Here is a 26,564-nt window from a genome sequence, read left to right as displayed (position 1 = left end):
TAACTTGTTACTTCCGTAGGTAGAATGATAAATAAAGCGAGTTAACATCTTTTTAAAAGCTCGTTTTAAGTACGGGGTCTCTATCTTTAAAGGCTACAAAGAAGACTAACACAATTTCGGTCGTTTCAGGCTATCTTTATCTAATTCTCTCGAATTAGTGTTTCGATAACTACCTAGCAAATGTCGATTTATCATGAGCTTCTCGTCATTAATTAGTCAAGACAGAACGTCAGTGAAACGTGGAAGAAACGTCGAAATGTCACGTACCGATGACGTCACCAAATTCGTCTGGTTGTCATTATTTTCGACCAATTGTATACGTGACAAGTAAAATAAATTTTATTGATTAGCATCACATGCCGGAATACACACGACTAAATTATGAGCAAGAAATACTTGAAGAAAAGAATTTGCGATGTTCCCAAGCGATCACCTTTTCCAACCTATATTCATATTTAGGGGTCATCCATCTAAGTCAGGAAAAGCCACCAACGTTGCTTGACCTACGTGATCGTATGGGAAGTGATCACTTCGTGATGATCCATGAACACCTGATGTTAATAGATACGTATGCGTGATAGATCAGTTTGATACAATTGTGGAAGAGATGGAACATTTATAGTTAAAATATATTTTCTTTATAAATGTAAGCGTAATGTTGTGATTTTTACTAATTTTTACATATGCGGAATAGCATGATTAAATATATAAATGGAATCTTCTACTTTTTTGTACATATGATTATATAATAAGATAGTGACATAATTTACATTGTTATGTGTGAAAATTACGTCACTGTTTATGACATATTTGAAACGATATATAGACGTGATAATGTTACGTAAATTAAAACAATGTTGAAATCACGTAAAAAAATATACATTAGTAGTGGTCATAAAAATACTGTATTGACATTTATTAATTACGTTTGCTAGGCAATTACCAAAATCTCTTTCCAAATTTAATTAGGATAATGTAAAAAAAATTTCAAAATAATGAATAAATTTGGAAACTTCACTACAGTTTGATTTATCAAAACTTTTTAATCCTTACTGTTCAATACGGCAATTAGATTTTTGGATTTTGAACTTCGATAAAGAAAGTTTTGCTTTTCATTTCAATAAAATTGTCTCATGGTTATACATTTTTCTGGAATACTCTATAGTTTTATATGTATAGATTATAGTAGTGTACGGGATAAAGAGAGAGAACACATGGTATATTATATTTATCATTGTTAGACTATATTATGACATCTAGAAATTATTAATGCCTATTTATCGGAAATTTTATATAATTATCATTAATAGATAAAATGCATATATTTTATATTGTATAATATTTCGAAATCTTTTTAAATGAAAAAGAATTTGCAGAATATATGAGGCATTTTATTTTATCTAAATTAATTACGATGCCACGTGTATTTTAATCATTAATAAATATTGCAGCCGATAATACAAGCAGCTGTGAGAACGTTTAAAAAATGTCTCATAAATTACGGTCGTTTCTTCAGAAAGTCTTAAGGACTTTCTGAAAATATTTTTTTAGACACGTTTGTGTGACACTGTCAATTGTGTGAAAGAGGAATAAACGTGTACAGCGGCACGAAAACGTGAGAATATGCATGAAAACTTGCAAGGCGGGACTAGTACATATGTATGTACGTGCATACACAGAAGCGGCGTTTGCGCGAAATGAGAGTGTGCAGCGTGTGTGTCGTTAACAGGGCTGGACAAAAAGTATATCAAATGCAAAATACTGGCAATTTCAATTTGAAATACGAAATACAAGACTTGCATTTTATAATCTGTAATTCATATGCTAAGATCCCAGCGAACGAAAATGAATTGAAATGGATAGAGATGAATTCACTTCGACATTTCCGAATTCGCGCTTTCGATTTTTCAAATCTATTTGAATTCAAAAATATAATACGGATATGAATATATATTCGAATTCAAAGTAATCGATAATTCATTTCGTATTTCAATTCATTTGAATCCAAAAATAATATAACGAGACGTGAATCCATTCAAATTCAAAATAATGAATAACTCATTTCGTATTTCAATCCATTTGAGTCCATTTGAATAAGAAAAAAAAAAATATTGTACCCGGGACTCCAAAGTGCAAACTCGGATAAAATTAAAATGAATTACAATTTTCAATTCATTTGAATTCACTTTCGATTGCCAGTATTTTGTATTTGATATACTTTTCGCCCAGCCCTGGCCGTTGAATGCGTACGACTATGCGGCTGTTCGCGGTGCGCACCGACTGAGGTACATGGTAGGAAGATTCAAGTGCGGAAGCTGAGCGAAATAGAAATCGGCATGTGCGCGTACTCGGGGAGCACGCATACACACACCGGGATTCGTCGGTGCTGATTTGCGAAGGCGAGATACGTGGGAGATACGTGCGTGTGCACGCGCCGAAATGCCAGGCAGCAGGTACGTGCCTGCCAGGCACGTGTTACGCGCTTCGTTATGCATTCGCGTTTACGTGCATGTGTTGCACGTGGATGTGCGTGTGTGTGCGTGTGGGCGTATGTAGCTGGAGGAGTAATCCGAACAGAACTCGTATATCTGCCGAGCCAATTTTCGATAAATGACGGCGGGCTGCTTCATTGTTGAACAGCGCGGAATTTCTCGAGATTGGGTAGCCGTGACTTTTCGTGGGACGACGAAAATACTCTTTAGCTTCCACCGAATGGTGGAGCTCCAATTTCAATTAGTACATTTAATATTTTCAATTTCCCTCAATTTCAATTATCATCGCGTGCCATTGGAAAATGATTTCTCTTTGACGCATCTCCGCAAACGTTATTCGACTCCGTGACATGAAATTAGTGTAAGCGGGCAATCGTTTGCGCGAATGATGTAACGCTCTCGCTACCAATTTAATGATGCACCTCCAGCCTGCAGAATCATTACGTAAGCATAATTATTTTATCAAAAGTTTCGCTGGCTAATTATTCGATGCAAACGGATTATTGCGTAACGAGTGAACATTACGCGGGGCAGAGCTGCTCAAACGGCGGCGATGGCGGGTAATAATGTTATAATGATTGAGATTATTTTGTCGCCAAAATGTGACCTTTGCAGGAACTCTACGTGCACAGGTACACAATACTTGCGGTACCGGAAGTGCACGAGCGCACATTTTATCAAAGCGAAAGCAGGGACCCGGGCCGAAAGAATATTTTGATTCAGTTATGGTCACGATTTAACTGGTTTAACAGCAAAGTGGAATAACTGTTCCAGTTTTGGTTTCAGTTTCTTAGCCAATGAAGCAAACGAAAACCGAGTGAGTTAGAGATTTCTTTGATTATGGTTACAATTCTTCTATAATTTATTCTTATCTAAATTTTTTGTCGCTTTATTAGACAACGTAATTTTTTACGTGCCTTTATGTTTCTATAACATTGAAATGATTGAACCTAAAAAATAAGGGATGAAATAACTTAAATGCATATATATACATATAAAAATAGGAAAGAACAATTTAAAAATATTCGAAATAATACTAACACCTTTGTACATTTTTAAATGAAAATTTTATACTTTTTTAAACACTTGATATAATGCGCATCTATTACCAGAATTGAAATTGGAACATTCATTTTTTTTTATTTTTGATTTTTTTTTTTCTTCATAAAAGCTTAAAAGCCATGGCACAGTAAAACTTGGGCAACAATAAGCGAATCAGTCAATTACAATCAAAAACTTAAGACATAACGTGGGTGGTAAAAAATTTTAACTGTTGGTTTCTTTACTGCTCATGTTTTATTGCTAAGTTTTTTTTGTGTGCCATGGCCCTAAAGTCTGGTTCATAATAAAAACACTCGCGTTCGTTAAATCTTGTAATTTTATAAAGTTTTAATACAGTTGGATAAAATATTACATAGATAATAGAAACTGTAAATTATATATTACGAAGTGAAAAAAAAATCATAGGTCAAAAGTAATTTTATCGGTTCGATTGATTCCGATGTTATAAACTTTGTAGAATTTTGATACGGTTTATATTTTTGGTTCCAATAAAGGAAGAGTTATGGAACGATTATTGATTCCGGTTCGGTCCATGCACGAGAGGATAAGCTCCCTTTTACGGATCAGTATTCTTTTGCGTGTGATCCCATTCCACGTGCGTACACGCACGCGAGGTGTTTGTTTATGCTCTCTTTCCCTCCAATGCCTTTCCTCGTAATCGTATACCTTCGGACGTTGCTCTACTCCACATGATTGTATTTACCGCAGTTTCGCTTGATACTGAGAAAATACACGCATCGAAAAAGTTGTATTTTCAAATGGAGAATTTTCTATTTTTATAGTAATCTCTTTTCAAATGAGCATCAAGATTTTTTTAACTCCAGAGGAAATTCTTCTAAATACATTAATAGCAGATTTTTATAAGGATATTGAATGATTTTAAATAAGTGCGAAAAGTTTTAGGATATGCCATTTAGATACCATTGTTCGGAAGTTTGTTAGAAAGATATATTCTTATTTATCAAGAATATGTGTAAAGATAGGTTGCAAAATATACGTACAAGTACGCAGGTCCTAGTTCCTTTTTTTATATTTTTAATTTCTTTTATTCTAGATTTTTTTAATTATTGATTGAGTTATTTTTTTTTAATTATTGATCCACCCCATATTGAGTCGGTCATTTTAAATTTTAAAATTTCGACTTCTGATTCGTAATCAACAACCCGAAAAATCTTTGGATACAAAGTTTCCAAAAATCGAGAGATTTGACAAAAGAAATTTGTAACACAAAGATTAAAAAAAAAAACTTTACTACTTTGTTTATTTCTTTTTTAAAATTAAAACAAAATGAAACTAAACTTATAATTTACTTTTCTAACGTTTTGTGTCAAATAGGTATTAATGAAAGCAATGTCATCTTATATCTTAAATTTGAAAGATCGTAAAAAATTTGTTAAAGCTATTAAATTATGAAATTCTAAAAAATGAAAAAAAACGCAAAAATTAAATGATTGCGTTTTTATTAATTTAAATTAATGTAACGGAATTTCCTAAATACCCTAACGAAATTGTCCAACTATGTTAGCCCTCTAATATATTTTAAGAACACAAGTTTGTCGATGCAACAAAGCATCGAATTACTCGTGGCTCGGATACATGGAGCCGCTCCAAGATTACGTATACGTATTACAAATGTCATCACGTGCGCGCAAAGCGAGCACAATCGATGACGTTAGAATAACGTTAGAATAACGTTCGAGGTCTATGAATATATTGAAACGCGGCGCAACGGTTAGTAATTAACGCGATTAAAGCGCCTATAGAGAACCCAATTGACTAGTGAGAATAACGTCATGCAATTAACCGCTAATTGTCCGTCAATTCGTGAGAAATAACGCCGTTTACGCGATCGCGCATTCATATTCATATTGTATATCCGCGATACATTCGCACGCGCTACGCGCGCATATCGTTCCGTCAAAGCGCAAGAGCAGCGCGGCGTGGCGCGTGCACGTTTTAAGGTCAAAGTTTAATTGTCGCGTATTTCTCCCTTTTTTTCTCCCTCCCCCGCAATTCGAAACTTTGAACTTTCGGTGTTACACGCGCGTCTTGGTAATTAAGGTCGAAATCAAAAAGAACTTTACAGCGCGCCGGCGACGGCAGCGGTTCTCGCGTGAAATCAACGCGAGGGAAGAGATACGCTTCGTTTGTTCGCGAAAAATGTCGGACGGCAAAACAATTTGTAAACCTGCCGTGGCCTCGTTTATCCCGGACGCGCGCTTCTCCCTCGCGCTCGCTGCCTGTATATTTTGCGTTCGATCGTTCGGGGTTTATTGCGTCCACGAACTCGCCTCATCGCCGTATCTTTCTTACGCGTCCGTCTCCGTACGCGCGACCAGCCATTCCCGCTTCTTCTTTCGTACCACGTCCTCTTTTTAACCGCTGAAGTTCCCGACTTTCCCCCCCTCCGTTCCCGCCTTTCCTCATCCTCCGGCGCATCCACTGCGACTTCCTCGCGTCTTCGTCAGCCTTCTTATCTGCTCCGCAGTCGTCAATTCCGCGCGTCTCCCCTCTCTGTCGCGCACGTGCCGTTCCTTTGTAACGACGCTTTTATCTTTCCTTATCCTCATCGATGCCACATCGCGCTCGTGTTTGTCCCCGCCGCCGTCGCCGCCGTCGCCGCCGTCGCCGCCGCCGCCGGCTGAGTTCGCCGTCTTTTTCTATACCTCGCACAATCCGCATTATCCGTCCGGATGCATCGCGTCCGCCCGTCTCTATGCGGAACCGAGGTCGCCCTCCTCCGTCCTCCGTACCCTCCTGCATTCGCCTCTTTTCGCTGCTCTCGGTAGCTCGTTACATCACAACCCCCTGTCGTCCTCCTCCGTCTCTGTGCGTCTCTCGTTCCGAGCGTCACTGTCAGTCTTCCGCTTCTCCGACCGCGTCTCTCCCCGACTCTTTTCCCGCTATCCACGCTGCGGATCTTCGCGCTCGACGCTGGCTGATTCCAGCTGTCCCTCACCACTTAGTCGGCTGTACCATGCCCCGATCTCTTTGCGTCCTTTTCGACTGCTCGGACTAGCATTTCGTTCGCCCCGTACCGCCGCCGCGTCGTTTCATCCTCCCTCCCCCTGTCGCCAACCGGCATCTCCCTGTCAGTCTATGTTAAGCTTTCAGAATTTTCTCCTGTCTAGGTGTATTTTGCGTCCCGGAATTGAGTGTGCACTTTTATCCGGACGTGTACGATTTTGTCTGTCACGCAAGGCCGATTCCGCTTTTTTTTTTGACGTCATTGCTTTTTTACTCTGTCATGAATTACACTGCACAGAGTTTACGGCCAAAAATTATTTTAAGCCAATAATTAAAGAGTTTTTTTTTTTATAAAATAGTGTTATTCAAATAATACTTCACAAACTGCACAACAGGCGACAGAGCGGCGATTCTACATTAATTTAAACAATAATTGTATTTTAAATAAAAAAAATTTACATCTAAATCACGATACATGAAATTAAGCGCTGCCATTCTCGTTTTAATACTTGTGGCCGTTTTCAATTTATTTTTTTTTTTTATATTGAGCTTGTATACATTTTTATTAGTGTCATTCAAATAAAATAAACAATAGGAGACGAGAGGATTATGTATAAAGATCACAATTAAATAAAATAAATTATTATGAAATAAATTATTGTGTAATTAAATAAGATTGTTATGAGATTTATAATTTTATTTGTCTCCAATAATCCTTCAAATATTTTCTCTCGCGATTAAATTTTACACATTAATCTGCAGTTGCAATCTACATGTTAAATTTATTTATATATTATTGCAAATTTGTTTTGCGCTTTAGAAATATCAGTAAATAAAGCGGCATTTTAAATGAGGAGTTTTAATTCCTAGAAATATATATTCTGTCGCCATGCACTGCATTAAAATTATAACGATCGTTGGTCAAAAATGTTGTCGAGGAAGTGAAAGTATCTTTATGTATCTTCGAGAAAGCGAACTAACACTATTTTGTCATCCGCCTCTTTCCTCTCTACCCTGAATGATATAATTTGCATGAACTTTGATAAGGAAATGAGTATTTAGTTATATGTGCAAACGTAGTACACTCACACACTTTCGTCAAAGCTTGTTTTTAATATAAAAACCATGATTTATATGCATTATACGATGCAACGATATATTTCATGCATTCGATTTATAAACTTTTGAAAACGATAATTCGTTTAATAATACACGAGCCTTAGTATATATAAAATCAGAGTTTAATAAGAAGTATATTAGAGCTCATTTAATTTAAGCTAAAAAATATGAAGACTATAAATGCTGGTAATTATCTTTACAGTGATTGCGACGTTAATGGCTTAATTGCTGCCCGGAAATTTATCGTAATTGATTGATATTACATTTAGTTTGAAATTTAGTTTTATTAATACAGTCTATTAATCTTAATATTTTAATTCGTAAAAATATTTATAATATTAAGTGTGCTCTTAATTTCTGGCACTTGATCTTAAATCATATTTCTACGCGTATTTTTTCACATTTCTATATTTGGATTTAAAAAAAATTAAGCAATTTATTTAAAATTTATTTTTTATTATTTATTATTATTTTTTTAATTGTTTTATAATGTTTCATAAGTAAAATACAAAAAGTTATTTTTCTTTTATTTTTATTTTACGATTTTGAATACAACTTCAGAACAGAGATGATATAAAAAAAAAGATGATATAAAAAAAATTTTTTTTTAAAGTTTCTTAAACTTGCAATTTTTTATATAAAACAATTGAAATCCCATCTGTTTAAGAATTATGAATTTAATTCTTTAATTAAATCTTTATATTTTAAAAATTCTTTTCAGAATTTTAAATAAAATAAAATTCATTCAAAGTAACAAAAAATTTAATTTTCTTAAATAAGGATATTTAACTTCTAAATTCGAAATTTTTAATGAAGTAAATTACGCTATCATTAAAAATGTACGCAAACTTGTTTTGCGCTTTAGAAATATCAGTAAATAAAGTGCCATTTTAAATGAGGAGTTTTAATTTTATGTAACTACGCGATATTAAAGTCTGCTGCGGGTAAGGGGAACAAATGGTCGATTGCTTAGCGAGTACAGCGAGAAAACAACCGAACTATTTCAGGCATAGAAAAAATAAATAAATACTGCGTCGCACTTTGAACCATAACGTCGCGTGTACCGCGTGAGATCCGAACGTGAATACGAGCGCCCTATAAAAAAAAAAAAAGAAATAACCTAACACTCCACCGTAAGTGCTTTCTTGCGTGGGTGTTAACTCTCGCAATCCTGCGAGAAGTTTTGCAGAATCGTAAATGTAAATGACGGTGAAAAAGTTCCTGGAGAACGGTGCAAGAAGAAAAGAGCAACGACGAATTAAAGAAAGACGTTTCCAGTTGCGTTTCGCCCTTTAATTAATTAAAAAAAAAGAACAATCGATCTTTCCATTCTTCGAACATGGCAAGATAGAAAGCGTACGAATAAATTAATTCGACGAATTTGCCACAGCCTGAGAGATGTAAATTCACTTAATATATTCTTCTCGTTAATTACAATTAATGTGAATAAATTACTTATAAATCAGAAAGCGATCTTCCTTTTCCGATCTCACAATTGCGTTTCTTTGTCGTAAATACGAGATTCCATAAATATGAGAGTCACGTGCGGATAATCGAGATCCTATAATACTGTTATTTCTGTTCCGTTTCACGTCTGTTTGCGGGATATATTAAAACGCGATGTGTGTCGCAAAAAAAAAAAAATATGTACGAGAAGGAAGCAGCAATTTCTCATTCGCCCGACACGTACTTGCTGCATAATTTCTGCGGCCCTCCTTCAAGCCGCGGCATTTAAACAAGATTTAAAATCGCGCACGCCGTAGGACGTGATCAACGATGAATTTTTCAACGGTGGCGGCGACAGGTCCGGCCACCGTTTCTGCGAATGCTTTTTTTCGGGTCACAAAGTGTCCCGACGTATTAACGGTGACCTAGATCTTCGGTAAATTGTAGTACCGGAGCTCTTCGGGGTTTCTACAGCCATACGTGTAATCCAACCCTAATCGGGAGCGACAAACTATACGGGGAGTAAATAATATTGTTTGCAAATCGACATTCGAAGCCCCGGGCGACGACGTCGCTCGAACTTATAATTCGATTGACAGACCGCATTTGCGATACTGCAAACAAACTTGTTTGCCTCTTTCCATGCGCGGCGGGAATCGATCGATCATTCGCGAGCGATGACCGAAATCCTCTCTTTCTCTGTCTCTCCCGGTGTAATCGAATATTTTATGAGATAAAAGATTTCTTGTTTTCGCGCAATATGCAAAGTATTCCCCGCGACGAGGGATCCATGTTATTGGTGATGCGCGATAAGATCTTCATTTTTCACGTTGCCGAAATCGTTCATCATTCCCACCCCACCCCTCTATTTATGCATCTTCATTCATGCATCAGTATTCTTTTTTATAAGCAATAAATATTGAACGGGTCCCTGCTGAGAGAGAAATATCAGAGTCTTACGTGATCTTCGTTAACGAAATATATGACACTTAGAATATAAGCGAAATGTCTTATCGACCCCAAGTGTGCCACTAGCAGTCAGTGATTATCTGAATTGAACGATCAATGAATTTATTGTGTATTTTAATAAATTAATGTATTTATTAATACACCAATCAATAAGAACTTTTCATTGATTTTTAAGTTAGGATGGTCACCGATTTATGAGTCCCAAGTAATGCCACTGGCAAACGATGATTATCCACTGATTCAGATTTAGTGAGCGTACACTGAGCGAAAAAAATTGTAGTGCTGCGAGGGACTGTAAGAGGACAACCATACAAATGTTGTTAATAGAATTATAATACATTAGGTAAACTATATTATAGTTTTTCAACTAAATTAATGATTAAGTGAACTAACAAAAAATAATTATAATATACTGTATAATATAATAATTAAAACTATTTTTTATTAGTTCTTTTAACTTGATTGCAATAACTATAATATAGTTCACTTAACTATATATTATAATTCTATTAACAAAATTCGTATGGTTGTTTCCTTGTAGTTGCCATTATTACAATTTTTTTTCTCGGTGTATAAAATCTAAATATCCTTTGAAAAAAAGTTGATAAACTTGTTTCAATAAACTGATTACTGATCAGTAACTGATTATATTTCGTCAGTTAACTGATAAAATATCATCAGTTACTGATCAATAATCAGTTTATTGAAACAAGTTTATCAACTTTTTTTTCAAGGGATCAATGAATATCAGCACTAAGATAAAGTTATGACCAATAAGGCATTTATATTATTTTCACATTTCTCTATATAAAATTTGATTACCTATATATATATATAACAAATCTATCGAATCTGTGATCATTATGGGAAAAGCAGAGAAATTCCTTACCTTGAAACGACGCCATCGTCTTCCTTCGGGCTCTCTGTTGTGATCTTCCTCGCAATGTCCCCGACACTAGCTGTTTTCTCCGGCAGACCTTCCGGCAGGATCGTCAGTTCCGGCCTGTCTGGCTGCGCGAGGCTGCCGATCGTGAAGGGGAATTGTTCCTGCTTCTGATCCTTGGCTAATCTCTTCGAGCCCTCGCTTCCGGTTCTGCTGAGCCGCCTCTCCCTGGCGTCTCTACCTTCCTCAACCGTCTCCTCGATCTCCCTACCACCACCGTTATCGGAGACCTTGGACAGATCCCAAAGAATCTCCGGCTTCAGATTTCTCACGGAGACTTTGCGTTCCTCGTCGGTGCTGGGCCTGCCTTCCGCCAAAGTGCTCTCCGAGGTTGATTTCGCCAAAGCGGGTAGCTGTAACGACGAGACGTCGACGATTTCCGGCGACGGCGCCCGCATCGGTTTCGTCTTAATCGTCTCTGAAACGAGATACACTTCCGGCGGCGAATGGATCTTGATTCTGGTGGCCGCCTCCTCGAAGCGAAACGCGGACGCCTCTTCCGCCGTGATGATCCTCGCGGTCACTAGTTGGACCTCCGGCAGCAGGTCGCTTACCTAATAGGCGACAATTAATGTGTTAAAGTTCTTTAACAAGCGATCCACGATCCACTCACCTGCTCGCTCGTGTCGTCGAAAAAGATCTCCTGCACATCCTCTTGAATCCTGACACCCTTCTTCTCCTCCAACAGCGATTCCCTCGAGGACTCTCTGGAGAAGGAGTCTTTCTTCTTTCTCAGCGAGCTCGGTCGCTTTGCGGGTTCCTGAGTCGTTGGTTCGGGTTGCCGAACTCCTGAAACAGCCGCCGCGGATCGTTCCAAAGTTGGCCTTTGTCTCCTGCTCTCCGGAAGCCTCTTAGTATCTTCCAGAGAATCCTTTGTTCCCTCCATCGTCTCGGATATACCTTTCAGGCTGCCCTTCCTCCTCGTGGACGCGATGATCGTTTCGGTTGTCGTTGAGGGGCCGGCGGTTTCCCCTTCTTTGCTAATAGCCGATGGACGTTTGACTCGTTGCTCCAGTTGCTCGTTTACGACTTCGGGGACGGAGGGCTCGGCGGTTTCGGGGCCGACGCTCACATCGGGGTAAGACGGACCGCTGTGCCTCGTCAGGAATTCCGTCACCCTCTCGATGCACTCCTGCTCCTTCAAGCTCTTCCTCTCCTCCCTCGATCGCCGATAAGTCTCCTCGTCTTTCCTGGCGAACTCCTCGCCCTCGGGTTTCCGCCTCGACGAATCCTCCTCCGCCTTCCGCTCGGACCTCTTCCCCGGCTTCTTCGATCGTCTCTTACCGTCCCCCTTCTCCGCGAAGACCTTCTTCTTGGCGCCCTTCTCCGACGACGTATCCGATTTCTCCAGCGTCTCCCTCGACGTGGACGTTCGTCCCTCGGATTCCGCGCTGCTGTGACGTTTCAGGCTCTTCTTAGGTTTCTGCTCCTGCGTCTCTCGCACGGACCTCGTTGTCGCGGTGACCCTGGACACTTCCTCCACGCTGGAAGACGGCTCCTCTTGAACGGGAGGCACGCGTTCCAGCTCCAGGGACGATTGCTTCTTTAATTTCACCTTTGGCGCTACCTTCTCCATCCTCGTCGACACGTCCTTGGTGTGCCTGGGTATCCTCGTCGTCTCCACGATTATCGTGCCGCCGTACGACACGATGCTCGTCTCCTCGCGCATCGTCGTGGACGTGGTGGGGTAGAATTCGTGTATGATCTCGACGTCGTTATCGACGTCGACGTACCTGGTCGGCGACGATCGTTTGTCGCGATGATAGGGTTTGCCGGGCCGTCGTGCCGGACTGCAGATCGGCGTCAACGGAGATGCGTCCTTCCACTCGTCCTCCTCTTCGTCCTCGTCGACCTCCGGTTTGTTCGTCGAGGCTTCGGTCAGTCCTGCGCGTGGCGCGAAACATTTGTGAATCGAGGTCGAGTCGATAGATCTCCGATAAATGCTCGACGCGATTTTTATTGCCGAATGCACTTGAGATAATTTGAAGACACGCTCGAATTCCCCGAATAATCGCCATAAACGGTGAGTAAAATAGTCCGATTTTGATCCCCGGAGTGCAAGTGGAAACGATTTTTTTTTTTTTTTTTTTTTGTAGTTTTTGAATGGCTGAATCTTATTCTGACTTTTAAGAAATTTCAATTTGCCGAGAAAGTATTAAAGTCAGTATATGAAGCTGTTGAATATATAAGCTCTTATGTGAACAATATATTGGGAGTAAAAATTAGAGTGGTGGGTACCTATACAAGTTTTATAAATAGAATTCTATTTGTAAAACTTGTGCAGTTGCCACCGATATAATTTTTTCTCTCAGCGTATGTTAACGAAAATGTAAAACTATAGTAAAATAAATAATAATTAAGAGAAAATTAATCGAGAAGTGAACAGCATAAATTAATAAAGTGAAGAAGGCCTTATTTGGTCAAAGCAGAATCCTTACAACTGGTGCTAAAAGTATTATATATTTGAATTTTACAATTTCCATACTACAGTAGTAAAATACTTTTAATGAACAAAAAAATTTCGAGAAAAATAAATGGATCAATTATTCTTACGCGGAATTACTGTCACTCTCAGCAACATCATTCTGTAAGATTTATGATATGTTGAATGTTTAAGTGGATTTAGAAAGAAATCTAATATAATCATGACAAACTATCAAGCGGAAGATGAATTATTGAAGATTACAGTATTATCATGATTTATTAGCAGGAAAATACGATTGAATGTATTCGTAAAACTCAATAATAATAATGATACTTTTATTAATTGTTTAACTTTGTATGTTAATTTTAATTCTTTTCGGATAAATTAAAATTTGAAAGTCAATATCAGATTCGACAGCCTTAAAAACTAAAGAAAAAAAAAACACTGTTATTATTTTTATTTATTACCATTTACATCATTCTCAGGGCTAAATTAGCCCATTTTACTCATCGTCCTTTTTCAATTTGTATCATCGAGTCGTATCGATAAAAATCGTAAATCGAGTAAATCTATTTTTGCTATTTAAAACAGTTTGCGTGTAAGGATATCGCATGTTATCCCGCGATATGTTAAAGCGCCACAGCGCTTTTGTACGTTATCTATAAAGGAGGTATAGTCTAATCGCGAGATCAAAATTGATGGTTTTCGTATATCAGACTTGAATGGTAATGGCAAATTGCCACGTTACGAGATACACGCATATATCTTCGTGCAAAGCGCGAAAGGAGATTCCGCCGCTGTCAGAGGAAGAAAGGGGAGCTCGCATAGAAATCACGATAGTGTGTTTCGCGAAACAAGGCGCGACATATCCCCATTCCGGAACAATAGGAATATATGAAACCGGCTAGAATGTACTCGGAATGTACCCCGTTATTGAATGCCGCGTGATTTATACGACGCTTTTGGAACGCGAGTGCCAGTGCGGGCGCGATCGATAAAAATTGTATGAGCGAAGTTATAAAAGTGATAATCGCTTTATGCGTGGCTACGGATTGATGTTCTCTGAATAATGGACAATGTTCATTATAATAAGGCATCTTAGGATCAATCTTCCTAAAATCCTTAATCATCAATTAAATGTGTGGCTAAAGATATTGTATATTCTCCAAAATTATCATGCAAATATCTTAAATTCGTACAATCTCGCAATTGATTTGAATTTCCGACTGGCGTGCTTACAAAGGTCGTAGAATAAAGAAGATGTACCTGATCTCGAGGAAAGCAAGTCTTCGAGCTCGGCCACGTGATCGGTCGTCTCACTCTCATTGGGAAAACTTTTGCTCCGTTTGATCTTTGGTGTCACCCTCTGCTACGTAATTGTGCGGCGCAGAAAATGAGCAAAAGAGACAGGAGTTAGACCATTAGTACAGACGTTCGACTGTTCTAATTACTGTTCTAAGATTTCTCATTAAATTTTACGGGAGCTGGCTTGCGTAAGGGAAAAAAAAGAAGCAATTTGGCAACACGCAATTATAATAGAGGCTATACACAAAAAAATGTCATTCCCGTGCTAATAAAAGTCGATTATTCAATTTCAGTTTTCCTCTTTTAAGGATCTTTACAAAGAATATTTTCTCAATAATAGTCTAAAAAAAAAACTCACCGTATACTTGAAGCACGTAACATTCAATCAAATTTTTTTGTACGTGTACACATATATATAAATATATTGTGTAAATTACTTGAAGCAAATTTTATTTACTTTATACAAATGTTTCATAAGTTTTAAAATATTTCATATATCTGCAAACCTATTACAAATTTATCATAAGCATTAAATTTAAAATACCTGACTCGAATAAGACCTACTTTTGAATTTACCAATTTAAAACGCACTTGTGTGCTTTAAAGATGTGTTATAGGAAGTAGATAAAAACAAAGTAAAGCCGGCAGCGTGTCTATTTGTGCAACGAAAATTTACACGTAGTAAGTGTGCGAGTCGTTTTTATAAAAATTTACGAAGTTTATTCAATGTTGCTAATTTTTGAGAAGTGAAAATTGCTAAAAATTTCCGAAGATTAAATTTTAGAGTAGAGTAAATTATTCCTTAAGAAATTTTGTTTTTATGAATAATCCCATTTTTAAATTGATTAAAAAAATAATGTTATTTCCATGTACTTTGAATTTATTTTTGATTCGGGCCTCATTATATTTATATAACAAAGATGTCAGAATTAAAAAAAAAATTATTTATTTAGAAATATTGTATATGCAAGACACATTTTATTTTTGTGAATTATTAAAATAAAGATTTTCTTCTTACAAAGTTTATCTCAATATCTCCCTAACGAATTCTCAAACGATAAAATAAATTGAGTGGACTTTATTCAGGTCAGGTATCTTATTTAAAATATATTCTGAATTCTAGTAAATTAATACTTCAATCAAGAATATTAAATTAAAGCGAAAACCCGATTTGTTTGTTATTCGAGCCTTTCTTCGATACAACATTTTATAACATTTTCCGAAAGAGTATGAATTCTTTTTTTAACGTATGATAATAAGTTTATCTAAAATTTGTGATGAGAGCATGTTTTAAGAAAATTATCAAGAAAACATTCTTTGTTAAAGATAACCGTTATTCACTAGAAGAAAGAAGTAAATTGAATAATCGCTTTTATTAACAGTAGAATTAATATTTTTCTGTGTGTATTGTAAAAGTTTCGTGAATTTTATTCGCAGTTCCAAGCATTCGTGTAATTTGCGACATTTCTCGAGATAAGCATAATCTTTTAATATCTTTCTGCAGATGTCTATTATGGTAATACGGCCGACGTGGGAGTTCAATGGACACGGACCGTGATTGGTGTTGAAACAGCGTAATTTCGTTTGTATGCATTTGGACTGCATTAATATGTTAATCAGATCGCATGTGCATGTATTTTCGTGAATTTTGATCTATGCGGAGATAATTCTGCAGTGAGCGCGCGCCACTATTCAGATTTAAATCACGGTAGAGAGTGGGCATTTCGGAAACATACACACGGCGTACAAATGCAAATAATATCGATAAATACGACGGATGGGAATCGATAATCGAGTGAATTCCGTGTATATTTATTGCCAATTGCACAAAGCTGGAAAAGCTTTTCCGAGGAAAAGAAAAATAACACGAATGGTCGCGACTGTAAGCGTTTCTTAACAATACACGTTTGTTTCGTAATCACTTCGACGCCACGGTAATCCAGTTATGGGAATAGTTCCATACAAATAGGATTGTTTAGAAATCCGCGAACGTCGACGATACAATGCATCGTTGTACTACTGAAAAACGACTTTTCCGCTCCCAAAAAATAAAAAAATTACTAATTAAATATGAATTCAATAATGGGCCTAGTTAATATTGAAATATGAACCTCAATCGCTCGATCCCAGAAACGAGATACAAATGGTTCAATGCTATTGCAAGCGTTCGTAATTAGTAGTAATTATGCGGCAATGCAGTTGGAGAAGGATCTAGCTAAAGTGACCAAATACGGAGGTGCACTTATTTGTGCGCGCTATTAACTAAATTAGATTCAAAAAAGCATCGCCAAATGCAATTAAATAATTGAGCGGAAAATAAATGATTTTACGTTATGCGATAAATAATCGGTAAATAATTTTTTCTCTCAGCGCAAATGTATGAAATTATAAAAAAATATGTTCACAAGTGCTAAATAAATGATACATATAATCGTAATCATTCATAAAGCATTATAAGATTCTTTGCAATTCTATGAGGTTCGATATACAAAATAGATGTAAGGGTGATCTAAAATTATTATAAGCAGTATAAAGTTTTAGTTTTATGTATACATCTACACACACATACACACACTTATAATAATTTATATACATATGTGTGTGTGTGTGTATAGATAGATATGGTTGAAATATTTTAATACAAAATATATATATATTTTGTATTTAAATTTTTTCTTATTGATAAAATGCAAAATGAAAGTAATATTTCGTAGAAAATAAAAAGTTAAAGTAAAAAAGTTAAATGTCTATCCGCAAACGTGCGTCGGCGTATGCCTGTAAAACCATTTTATCGTTTGTAGTCAATAGAAAAGCAGATTTCAGCTTTTCAATATAAATTGAATCGTTACATAACGCCGCCGAGCTATTCGTCGCTCGATTCACTTCTTTCGAGCCATTCGGGTAATTCGATCGGCGTATCAAATGACGATTAATCCGCTCGAATGGCAAAGGAATTAGTCGACATTCTCCGATCGTGCGAATAAAGCGACGAAAATGCGGATGAGATTCGTTATGCAAAAAGGCAATTTAAATCGAGAGACGGAATTTGCTGCGCTTGCCTTGCGAGTGATCGATCGGCTTTCTCGGTGCGGCTTAACAGATCTTTCCTTTTTTACTTGTCAGTCATTAATACGTAAGTGGTATACATAATGGTTATCTTCTATACGAGCGAGCAAACCTACCGGAAAGAAATGTGGTGACTTACCTAGATAGAACTTGATATATTTTATCACGAGATTCTCATCCAACTCATGCAGTTTGCGAGTTATACGTCGCTAACAATGACGGATTCGTGTTGGGTACCAGTTGCATTACGGAACATCCATATTACTTTTTTTTTTTTTTTGATCGCCTTACACTTCTCACAAAAATGATAAGTACAGGAAAAAAAAATTAGTATCAAATCAACAATCCATTGTTTCATACAGCAAGAATGTAGAATCTTGGAAGAATTATGTCTGTTTAAGATTATTAATTCTCCCAAGAAGATTTTATATTCTTGCTTGTGTATGAAACAATGAATTATTGATTTGATACTAATTTTTTGTCTGCGTGCTCTTTCGTACACAGAAAAATAATTAAGACCAATTCAACAACTTATTGTTTCATGTATAAGCAAGAATATAAAATCTTCTTGTAAGAATTTAAAATCTCAAACAAACATAATTTGCTTACATGGATAAAATTTTTCTCTTTATTTAAGCAAATTATGTCTGTTTAAGATTTATTATTAATTCTCCCAAGAAGATTTTATATTCTTGCTTGTGTACGAAGCAATGAATTATTGATTTGATACTAATTTTTTTTCGTGTACTCTCTCATACACAGAAAAAAAATTAAGACCAATTCAACAGTTTATTGTTTCGTGTATAAGCAAGAATATAAAATTTTCTTGCAAGAATTTATAATCTTAAACAGACATAATTTGCTTACATGGATAAAATTTTTCTCTTTATTTAAGCAAATTATGTCTGTTTAAGATTTATTATTAATTCTCCCAAGAAGATTTTATATTCTTGCTTCTGTACGAAACAATGAATTATTGATTTAATACTAATTTTTTTTCTGTGTACTCTCATAGTGCGTGACAACGAGACTGTCGAGATCCATCAGGATAGGTAAACTACTTCAAACACATCAATTTAAAAGAATAAAATTATCTAAATTGATAAACAGACTTATTCTAAAGTTCCGTTTGGATTACACGTTGCGGAAAGAAATGGAATTATTTTGAAGATCTTGTGATTGATATTTATAGCGGGGGTGGCAATATCAGAAAACAAAATCTTTCGAGGGTGAGAAACGCCGCAAGAACAACTCGAATAATATCTGGCGACATTATTACACCAACATATCCTTTTGTATCGTGTGTTCAGTATATTTCTATATTTCTGACAAAATGTAACAAAGTTTAGTGATACAATTTCATAATCGTGAATTTCAGATACATCGAGAATGGCAAGGAGCCGTGGAAGAAAACTACAAAATTGCTGTTGAAAATCATGCTCGATTTTTGGTTAAGTTGTATAAGAATTCCTTATACGTAACAAGTAAACACGCCGTCGACGGCGTGAAAAAATTCGAAGGAACACATCGATAAAATGTCGATCGTGTTAATCAGTATGCGTATTAATTGTTAAGCTCACATTGGCGAGACGGAGAAGAGCGAATGAACGGAAGAGCAGGACATTTGTACGTTTTTTTTTTCCTTCCTTTCCTTCGATTTCGCGCGTGAAATTTATAAATTCGGCGCGCTCCTTGTTCCTTCGGATTAATAATATTATCTTTAAAATGGGCATAAACGAGGACATAGTGCTTGATCATGGTAACTTTTATTTTCTATTTCTGTTTGGTTTTTTTTTGGTCGATAACTGCAGTAAAGGTATAACTTGCATGGGAAACGCATCCGCCTCGGCGCTTACGCCTCGCTCTGAAAAAAACGAAAAAGATATGTCATCATTAGAGAGATACGTATGCGCGCGCGTGTGTGTGTGTGTGTGTGTGTGTGTGTGTGTGTGTGTGTGTGTGTGTGTGTGTGTGTGCATGTGTATGTGGTATGCGTGTTTGGTGTAGTGTAGTACGTGTGTGACTTAACAGTATTTTCGACAATAAATTTTTACCACGCCGCATTCTCGCTGCTAAAACTCTACGAAGCGTGCCAACGCGACTACAGCTTGTTTGCTTTCGGTTGAACTTTTGTATGCTCTCTGTACGTAAAATGAGACAAGTGCTCGTCTTTGGAAAAATAGGGAAAAAGAGACATAGAAAGCGCTTTTAGAGAAATAAAGGCAAATTTAATCTTGCGTGCACTTAACACATCACGGAAAATGCACGATGGGAATAGAGGAAATTTATATTTCTTGTCGTATTATAAAAATATAATTGTCCATAATTATTTTGTATACATTTTATGTATACGCCGTATGTTTAAAAAAAAATAGTTTGTCACATTTTTTTTTCGTAAATACTTTTTAAAACATTTCATAAACATTTTAAAACAGCTTGTTTAAAATTGTCATAACAATAAAACGCTCGTAAATAAAAACGCAAATAAAAGTTACATATAAAAATTACGTACGGAGAAAGCCAAAAATTTTTCAGGTGCATCCAAATAGTGTGCCGAATAAAAATGCCAATGCACAATTTTTTTTTGCCGCATAGATGTAAAATATAAGAATTATAAGGGGAAAAAAATCAGATTTCTAGTGCACATCTGCGTCCATCGATAACGCTGTAATAATTATCATACATTTATGAAGTATTCCAACGAAACATTTAACATCAACAGGCGTGGAGAAAGACTTTTCCATCTTTCGCGGAAATATAAGCGTCGACTTCGCGTTGCAGAAGGAAAATACGGCGGTACCCGATAAATCTCGCGGTTAAGCCGAGCCTCGTTTTCCCAGCTCGACCGAGTCGTGCTGCTCGTAAGAAATAGCCGGCGGAATTTTTCTCGCGCGGTAATGAGAATAACAGCGCGCGAAGAGATAGAGCGCCGGAGGTGGCGGGGAGGTGCGCCGCGTTATGACAAATGCACCTGGCGCAGGTGTCCCGATAAAAACAAACGACTTACGTAATAATTGTACCGCCATACGGCTCGGTGAACGTGCAAAGAATCGTGTCTGCGCGTAATCGTCGTGGGGCTTTAACGAGAAAGAGGCGCGAGACGTTTTCCGCAAATATCTCCTCCTCTCTCACCGGAGTTTCCTTAGAAATCGGAGAAAGATACGAGTGCGCCGACGAAGCTTTCGGGAAATGTAACACGCACTTCCGTGCAAACGCGGAGCGCTTTATGCGCGCCGAGACTCGTTACATGCGTCACGAGCGTCATTCTCGAAGCGTCTTTAGCGCGAATAATAACGATAATTATTGCGACTCGAACGCTTCGCCTTTGGAGATTCGAATCAATCGATCGTCGTCCAATTGTTGCTTTACGCAGAGTTACTCTTGTTTTTTTTTTTTTGTTGTTTTTTTTTACGCGCCGTTGAGTCGCACAGAGATGAAATTTCCGAGAGACGAGACGCTCCTCGCGCTTCACATACAGCGGGCATTAATTCCTTTGGAACGGATGTGCATGGATCCCACGACGGTTAATGTAGCGGGAAAGCTTTGCGGGACGCTTTCCGCGAACGTTTGGGTAGTCTGTCAACTGTAAACTACGACCGCGCGACATTTATTACAGCAATTCGCGCGATTCCGTTAGAATTAATTGCATTTAATATTTAGACTGCGCGAAGCGAGATGTTGCGAGCATGCTGCAACACGCGACAGACAGATCTATAGGGAGGCACTCGTTCGTTTCATTCTTTTCACCAGGGGAGAGTTGCCAACTACGTACTTTTAAACTTTTATTTATATATATATCTCACGCACTTGCTGTTTGGACGCAAAGTTCGAAATTGTAGCTCAATCTTGCAGCCATCTATTATTGCACATTGAACCTTTCAGTAGTAACAAGTCAATTTGTTATAAGCTTCTTTGTAACATGCTGCGAAAGGTGTGATTTAGAAATCGGTTGCCTAAAGCGAACCCGTGGTCTCCTAAATCGTATCGTCTCCAAAAATGTCGAATTTATAAATTAAAGTAATTAAAAATGTAAGGAACTATTAACTGAAATTTATTTTATTAATTAACTTATCGAAAGAGCGATCAAATATTCAGTAATTGATAAATCACGATAAAGAAGAGGAAAGAATACCGAAATAAAACTGGCTCGAATTTATTTTTAAATTGACTTAGCAATTGTTAGTTTTACTATTATCACTTGTCAAATCTTATATTAGTATCATTTCTTTATAGTAAAATCGTTGATGTTACGAACAAAATGTTGCACAAGATTTCTTTTATAAAAATATAACAATTCAAAAAATTGCGTAATTACGTTATTATCAGCTACATAAATTAATGAAAAATGCACATCAGATGTTATCTGATTTTCTAAAATCCTGACAGCGTACAGAAAACGAAATGAAATTCGTAAAATTTTATTTCCCTTTTATTTTTATCGTTAAATGCTTCTTACATGAAATAAAAATGTAAAATACCGAATGGGTATGCTTCAGGAGACCGGTACACGTTCAGCAACTTTCCCTTAATGTGCGGATTGCCATTCTAGTAAGCATTTGCAGAAGTAGCGACTGTGACTATCAAGTAAATCCGAACGAACGAAAATACCGTACAGGGGTAAGGGGGGAAATAAAGGAAAACTTGTCGTGCACCCTCCCACCCTGAGGCCACCCCAAAGTTGCATTCAGCCGCGCGCGTCAGCGGAAAAACTGTCTCTCTCTTTTTCTCCCATGGGTTATCCCGTTGCTCTTGGTAGTTGTAAGAAAACTTTTATGCGGATACACGTGCGGATCGCGAAGAGAATCCCCCCGCGTTTTATGCAGTTGCGCAAATGAAGCTCGTAATAAGGCGCCTAGGCACACAGCGTGGAACGGGGGTGTGACGGTGGTGGTGGTGATGGTGGTGGTTGTTGGTGGTGGTAGAGAGTAACAACACAGAGACAGCGGTAAACGACAGCGACACACCGACACGTTATAAACGATAAAAGAAAATGACAATGGCGCAACGGAAAAACGGTGAACAGAATCATACAAGGACAGAAAATGACAACAGCAATGTCGCGTGTGTGTGGTAAACAGGTAACGATGGTTCAATAAACGACAGCAATAAGGATTGATAAATTGTGATACTCTCGCGTGCCTCCGAGACTGTCGGGCTTTTGAAGATAATAACAAGAGCTTCACGTTCTTAAGCGGTGAAGAAATAAGGAAGCCTGGAGGAGAATCGATTTATTACGTAACTTGCGGCTCAGATATCCCAGCGGCTGCCATCGAGGCTTATGTGTACCATCCGTTTCGCCCGTTCGAAGTACTTCGACTCTATCGGGAAGGCGGTCGGAAGAGTTCAGGTATAAACAGGTTGCGAGTAAGTAGTAAACGTACGTATCGATCCCCACACGAGCGCCTCTTGATAATAGTGAAGAAAGGTGCCAGTGAGTAGTAGACAGTAGTGGAATGGTAGTAGAGCTCTACAAAAAGGCGAAAAGTTTGACATACGAGCTTGCTTGAGAGATCGCTTGGAGAAAAAAAAAAATGGAAACTTAAAGGTCGTTTAAAGAGATCTTGTGAGACAGCGAAAGGAAAAATTGCGACACAATCAGAAAAGAAGAAAAAAAAAGAGAAAAAAAATCAATTAACGAGAGACTTAATATCGTTCAACTTGTACTTGATCTTTTACTTGCCTCGTTTACAACGTTCTCACGATATTTCGCATTGTCTTTGCTTTTCCCCTCTTTTCCACTCTTTCGTCTCTTTTTTTTTTTTCTTACGTTCGTTCTCTCACACGGGCTACTTTGCCGCCGGCACGAATCACTCGTTCTCTCGCGCTTTCCCTTTCACGCCGGTCCCTTTCGTTTCAATCTCTCTCTCATTCGCTCTCTACCTCTACTTCTCTTTTCCTTTCATTTTATATATATATTTTTTAATAACTTCTCACTCTCTCACTCTCCCACTCATATTTCGCATATTTTGCTATTCGCTTGCCTCGAATGTCAGCTATTTGAAAGAAAGAACTACTTCATCTATGTCTTTCACGCACTTTCTCTCTCTCTCTCTCTCTCTCTCGTACCCGACTACAAAGAGACAAATGGCAAATGTAACATACTGCAAAGAAATCATAATTCCTCAAAACGAACTTGCAACTTGCTAAACAAAGATCACTAGTACGATCGTGTGTGTTCGTGAGTTCGAAAGAATTTTGGAAGTATGTGAGAGAAGTCAGTCGAAATGCAATAAAGTTGTTTTGTTCAGCTACTCTACCAGGCAACTTTCATTCACTATTACAATCGTTTTGTTCTGTACTTACTTAGTTCTCTGATGGTCGGCAATATAAACCCCATCCGCGCGGTAAACACCGAACGCTATTACCGAAAAATCTCTCTTTCGCACCCACCCGACTCTATCTCATTCTTTCTCTCTTTCTCTCTCTCTCTTTTTATTTTTTGGTACGCCGCATTTTTAGCGCGTCTCTCCATCTCTTTTTCGGCACCGACCATACGCAGCGCCGAAAGATTATTCGTACACTTCTCACGTTCGCCAAACGTCCGACCTTCCACTCTTTTCTCCCCTGTTTTCTCTTTCTCCTGACCACCGCAAAGAGGTACCAAGACTCATCAGAAAGTTCATTGAGATATCATGACGAAATTGTATTAGTGTATAGGAGCAGAGCATAGGATTATCGGTTGCTGGTCAAAATGAACCGATTCGTTCGAGACGATCTATGATTTATAAAAAATATTAATGTTGCGTGGATCCTTTCGAGATCCTTCTTTCAATCGGTTTCTCACGTCGAGATTACAGAGAGACAATCAATAATCGCACCGAAGGATGCGTACGTAATTGACAAAATTCTAGAACCTAAGAGAGGCATAATCAGCACACTGCTTTTCGCAAACGTAAAAAATTGCAATTCTGGTTTAAAAGATACTTTCGACAACTTCTATCAGACGTCGAGCGTTCCCTCTCTACATGAAAATACGGAATATATACAATACGTATTACCGCAATTTTTATCACTTTAACACACTTTAACACAATTCAAATCCCGCTCCGCGATTCGGTGAACGAATCACGCGCGAAGGGATTTTCAGAATTGGATATCTCCCGTTGGCTTTATTTTCTCTCCGTGCGAGAGGCGAGTGCTTAAACCTCGCGATGAAGCTCACTTAATCCCACGACGTGGGCCGCATCCCGAGGGAGAGAGAGGCGCGTGATTCCCTCTCGGTCGGGAGTCGAATGAAACCAAGCGGGAGGAAAAGGTTTTGCCCGTCAAAAAATACGTCGGTCGGTCGGCTGGTATATCTCGTCCGAAGGTATCGCATAAATCATTCAAAAAAACGCCTCGGGCCGCGCCCCCGAAATAACGCCGAGGGCCGGCCTCGTAAAGTATATCACGGCTTCGCCGTTCCTATTGGCCGTTCTTTATGGATGTTCCGGTTGCAACGGTACGAAAACGCGCGGCACGGAAGAACTACATACAGGTATAATACAATGTATTAAAGTAGACAAATATACTATTAGAAATGAAGAGTGTGTACCGCGCGGGTAAACGAGCTGAAAATGAAAAGCAAACGATTAAATCATGGCGTAACAAGCACAGGTGTGACGAACGCATAAAGAACCGGAATGTGGACGGAGAACGGGGATGGTGATGTGGAGATAACGAAATGAAATAAAATAACACATACTCTATCGGTGTGCATGCATACCGTAAAATTTTATTTCACGTTTAAATTGCATCTTTGTTTGACTTATCCACCGGTCAAGATATGTCAACTTTTTTTTTTTTTTTTTATAACTTCGTTACGTTTAATCTATCTCGATTCTTTCGCAAGTAGACACGCTCAGTGTCAAACTATATAGCACCTATCGATAAAATACTTGCGAAGATTCTTGTGAAACGGGATGTAGCTGCCAACACAGTTATCGCACGATGCGATAAGTAGTCTTTTACGCGATTGTCGAAACAATACGCCTTTTGCGGTATGCCGTAATTGTAGAATATAAAAAACTTAATGGTAATGGTGGCGGGAAATGTACAATAGAAAATGATCAACCTGTGAAACATACAAATCAACACAGTTCGAGATGCAAAGCACATTGAACGCGTCCGGGTGCATTGCCGTGGGTGAATATTGAGATGTCTTCAAAAATTCGACAGGATAATATTGTTTTCCACAACAATTATATATATATCGATAACAACGTAATCGAAATAAATCATAAATACGCTTCGCATAAATTCGCAATTCGCTAAAAATGAATACAAAAGGCTGTGTACAAATGATGTAAAAAAGAAAAATCAGTCATTGCGCGTATATAAATACTATTTGCAATAATATCTAAAAAGGAAAAGGTAACGTAAAAGTATAAAATGTACTTAGTTTACATATGAGATGACAACGGACTTAACACAAATGAACTACGTCGCATGCAGGCTTACAAGTAAAAACATTTTGCGAATTACCATAGCTCTAAAAAATTCCAACACGATCCGATACTTTATTATTCCATGTAAATGTGCTAAATTTATGCTTTGGTGTCTTGTAAAACAGTCGCACGAAAATGGCAAGTATTAAAGTATCCTTTAACATTGTGCCAATTATTTTCTTCAAAATTCACTCTGCCAATTTCACCAAACGACGAAGTTGTGCGTGCGCGTGATAAAAAAAAGGGGGGAAACAACATACAAAAAGACTGACAGACAATTTGATAAATTTTTATGATCTCTAACACACACAAAATGGAACACAATGTTTTCATGCTCGTATTAT

At 37.7% G+C, this 26,564-nt stretch overlaps 1 protein-coding gene and 1 long non-coding RNA gene across 4 annotated transcripts in view; one reads left to right on the top strand and one right to left on the bottom strand.

The window, feature by feature from the left end:
• The window catches only part of LOC105196259, a 155,190-nt gene that overhangs the window by 40,676 nt on the left and 87,950 nt on the right, over window positions 1-26,564 (bottom strand). For 2 of the 3 annotated variants that reach the window (XM_026136895.2, XM_039448591.1), the window contains 3 exons: window positions 14,690-14,792; window positions 11,612-12,882; window positions 10,945-11,552 (listed from right to left, as the gene is read on the bottom strand). In XM_026136895.2, coding sequence (XP_025992680.2) covers window positions 10,945-11,552; window positions 11,612-12,882; window positions 14,690-14,792 — 1,982 coding nt within the window. The remainder of the gene's footprint in view (window positions 1-10,944; window positions 11,553-11,611; window positions 12,883-14,689; window positions 14,793-26,564) is intronic. The other variant, XM_039448590.1, reaches the window with a different exon arrangement.
• Window positions 1-26,564, top strand: part of LOC120356757 — a 79,662-nt gene that overhangs the window by 47,114 nt on the left and 5,984 nt on the right. The window lies entirely within an intron of this gene.

Source organism: Solenopsis invicta, chromosome 4 (assembly GCF_016802725.1).
Source record: "Solenopsis invicta isolate M01_SB chromosome 4, UNIL_Sinv_3.0, whole genome shotgun sequence".
Taxonomy (NCBI): domain Eukaryota; kingdom Metazoa; phylum Arthropoda; class Insecta; order Hymenoptera; family Formicidae; genus Solenopsis; species Solenopsis invicta.
Note: the sequence above shows the minus strand (reverse complement) of the source record. Positions and strands in the feature narration are given on the sequence as shown.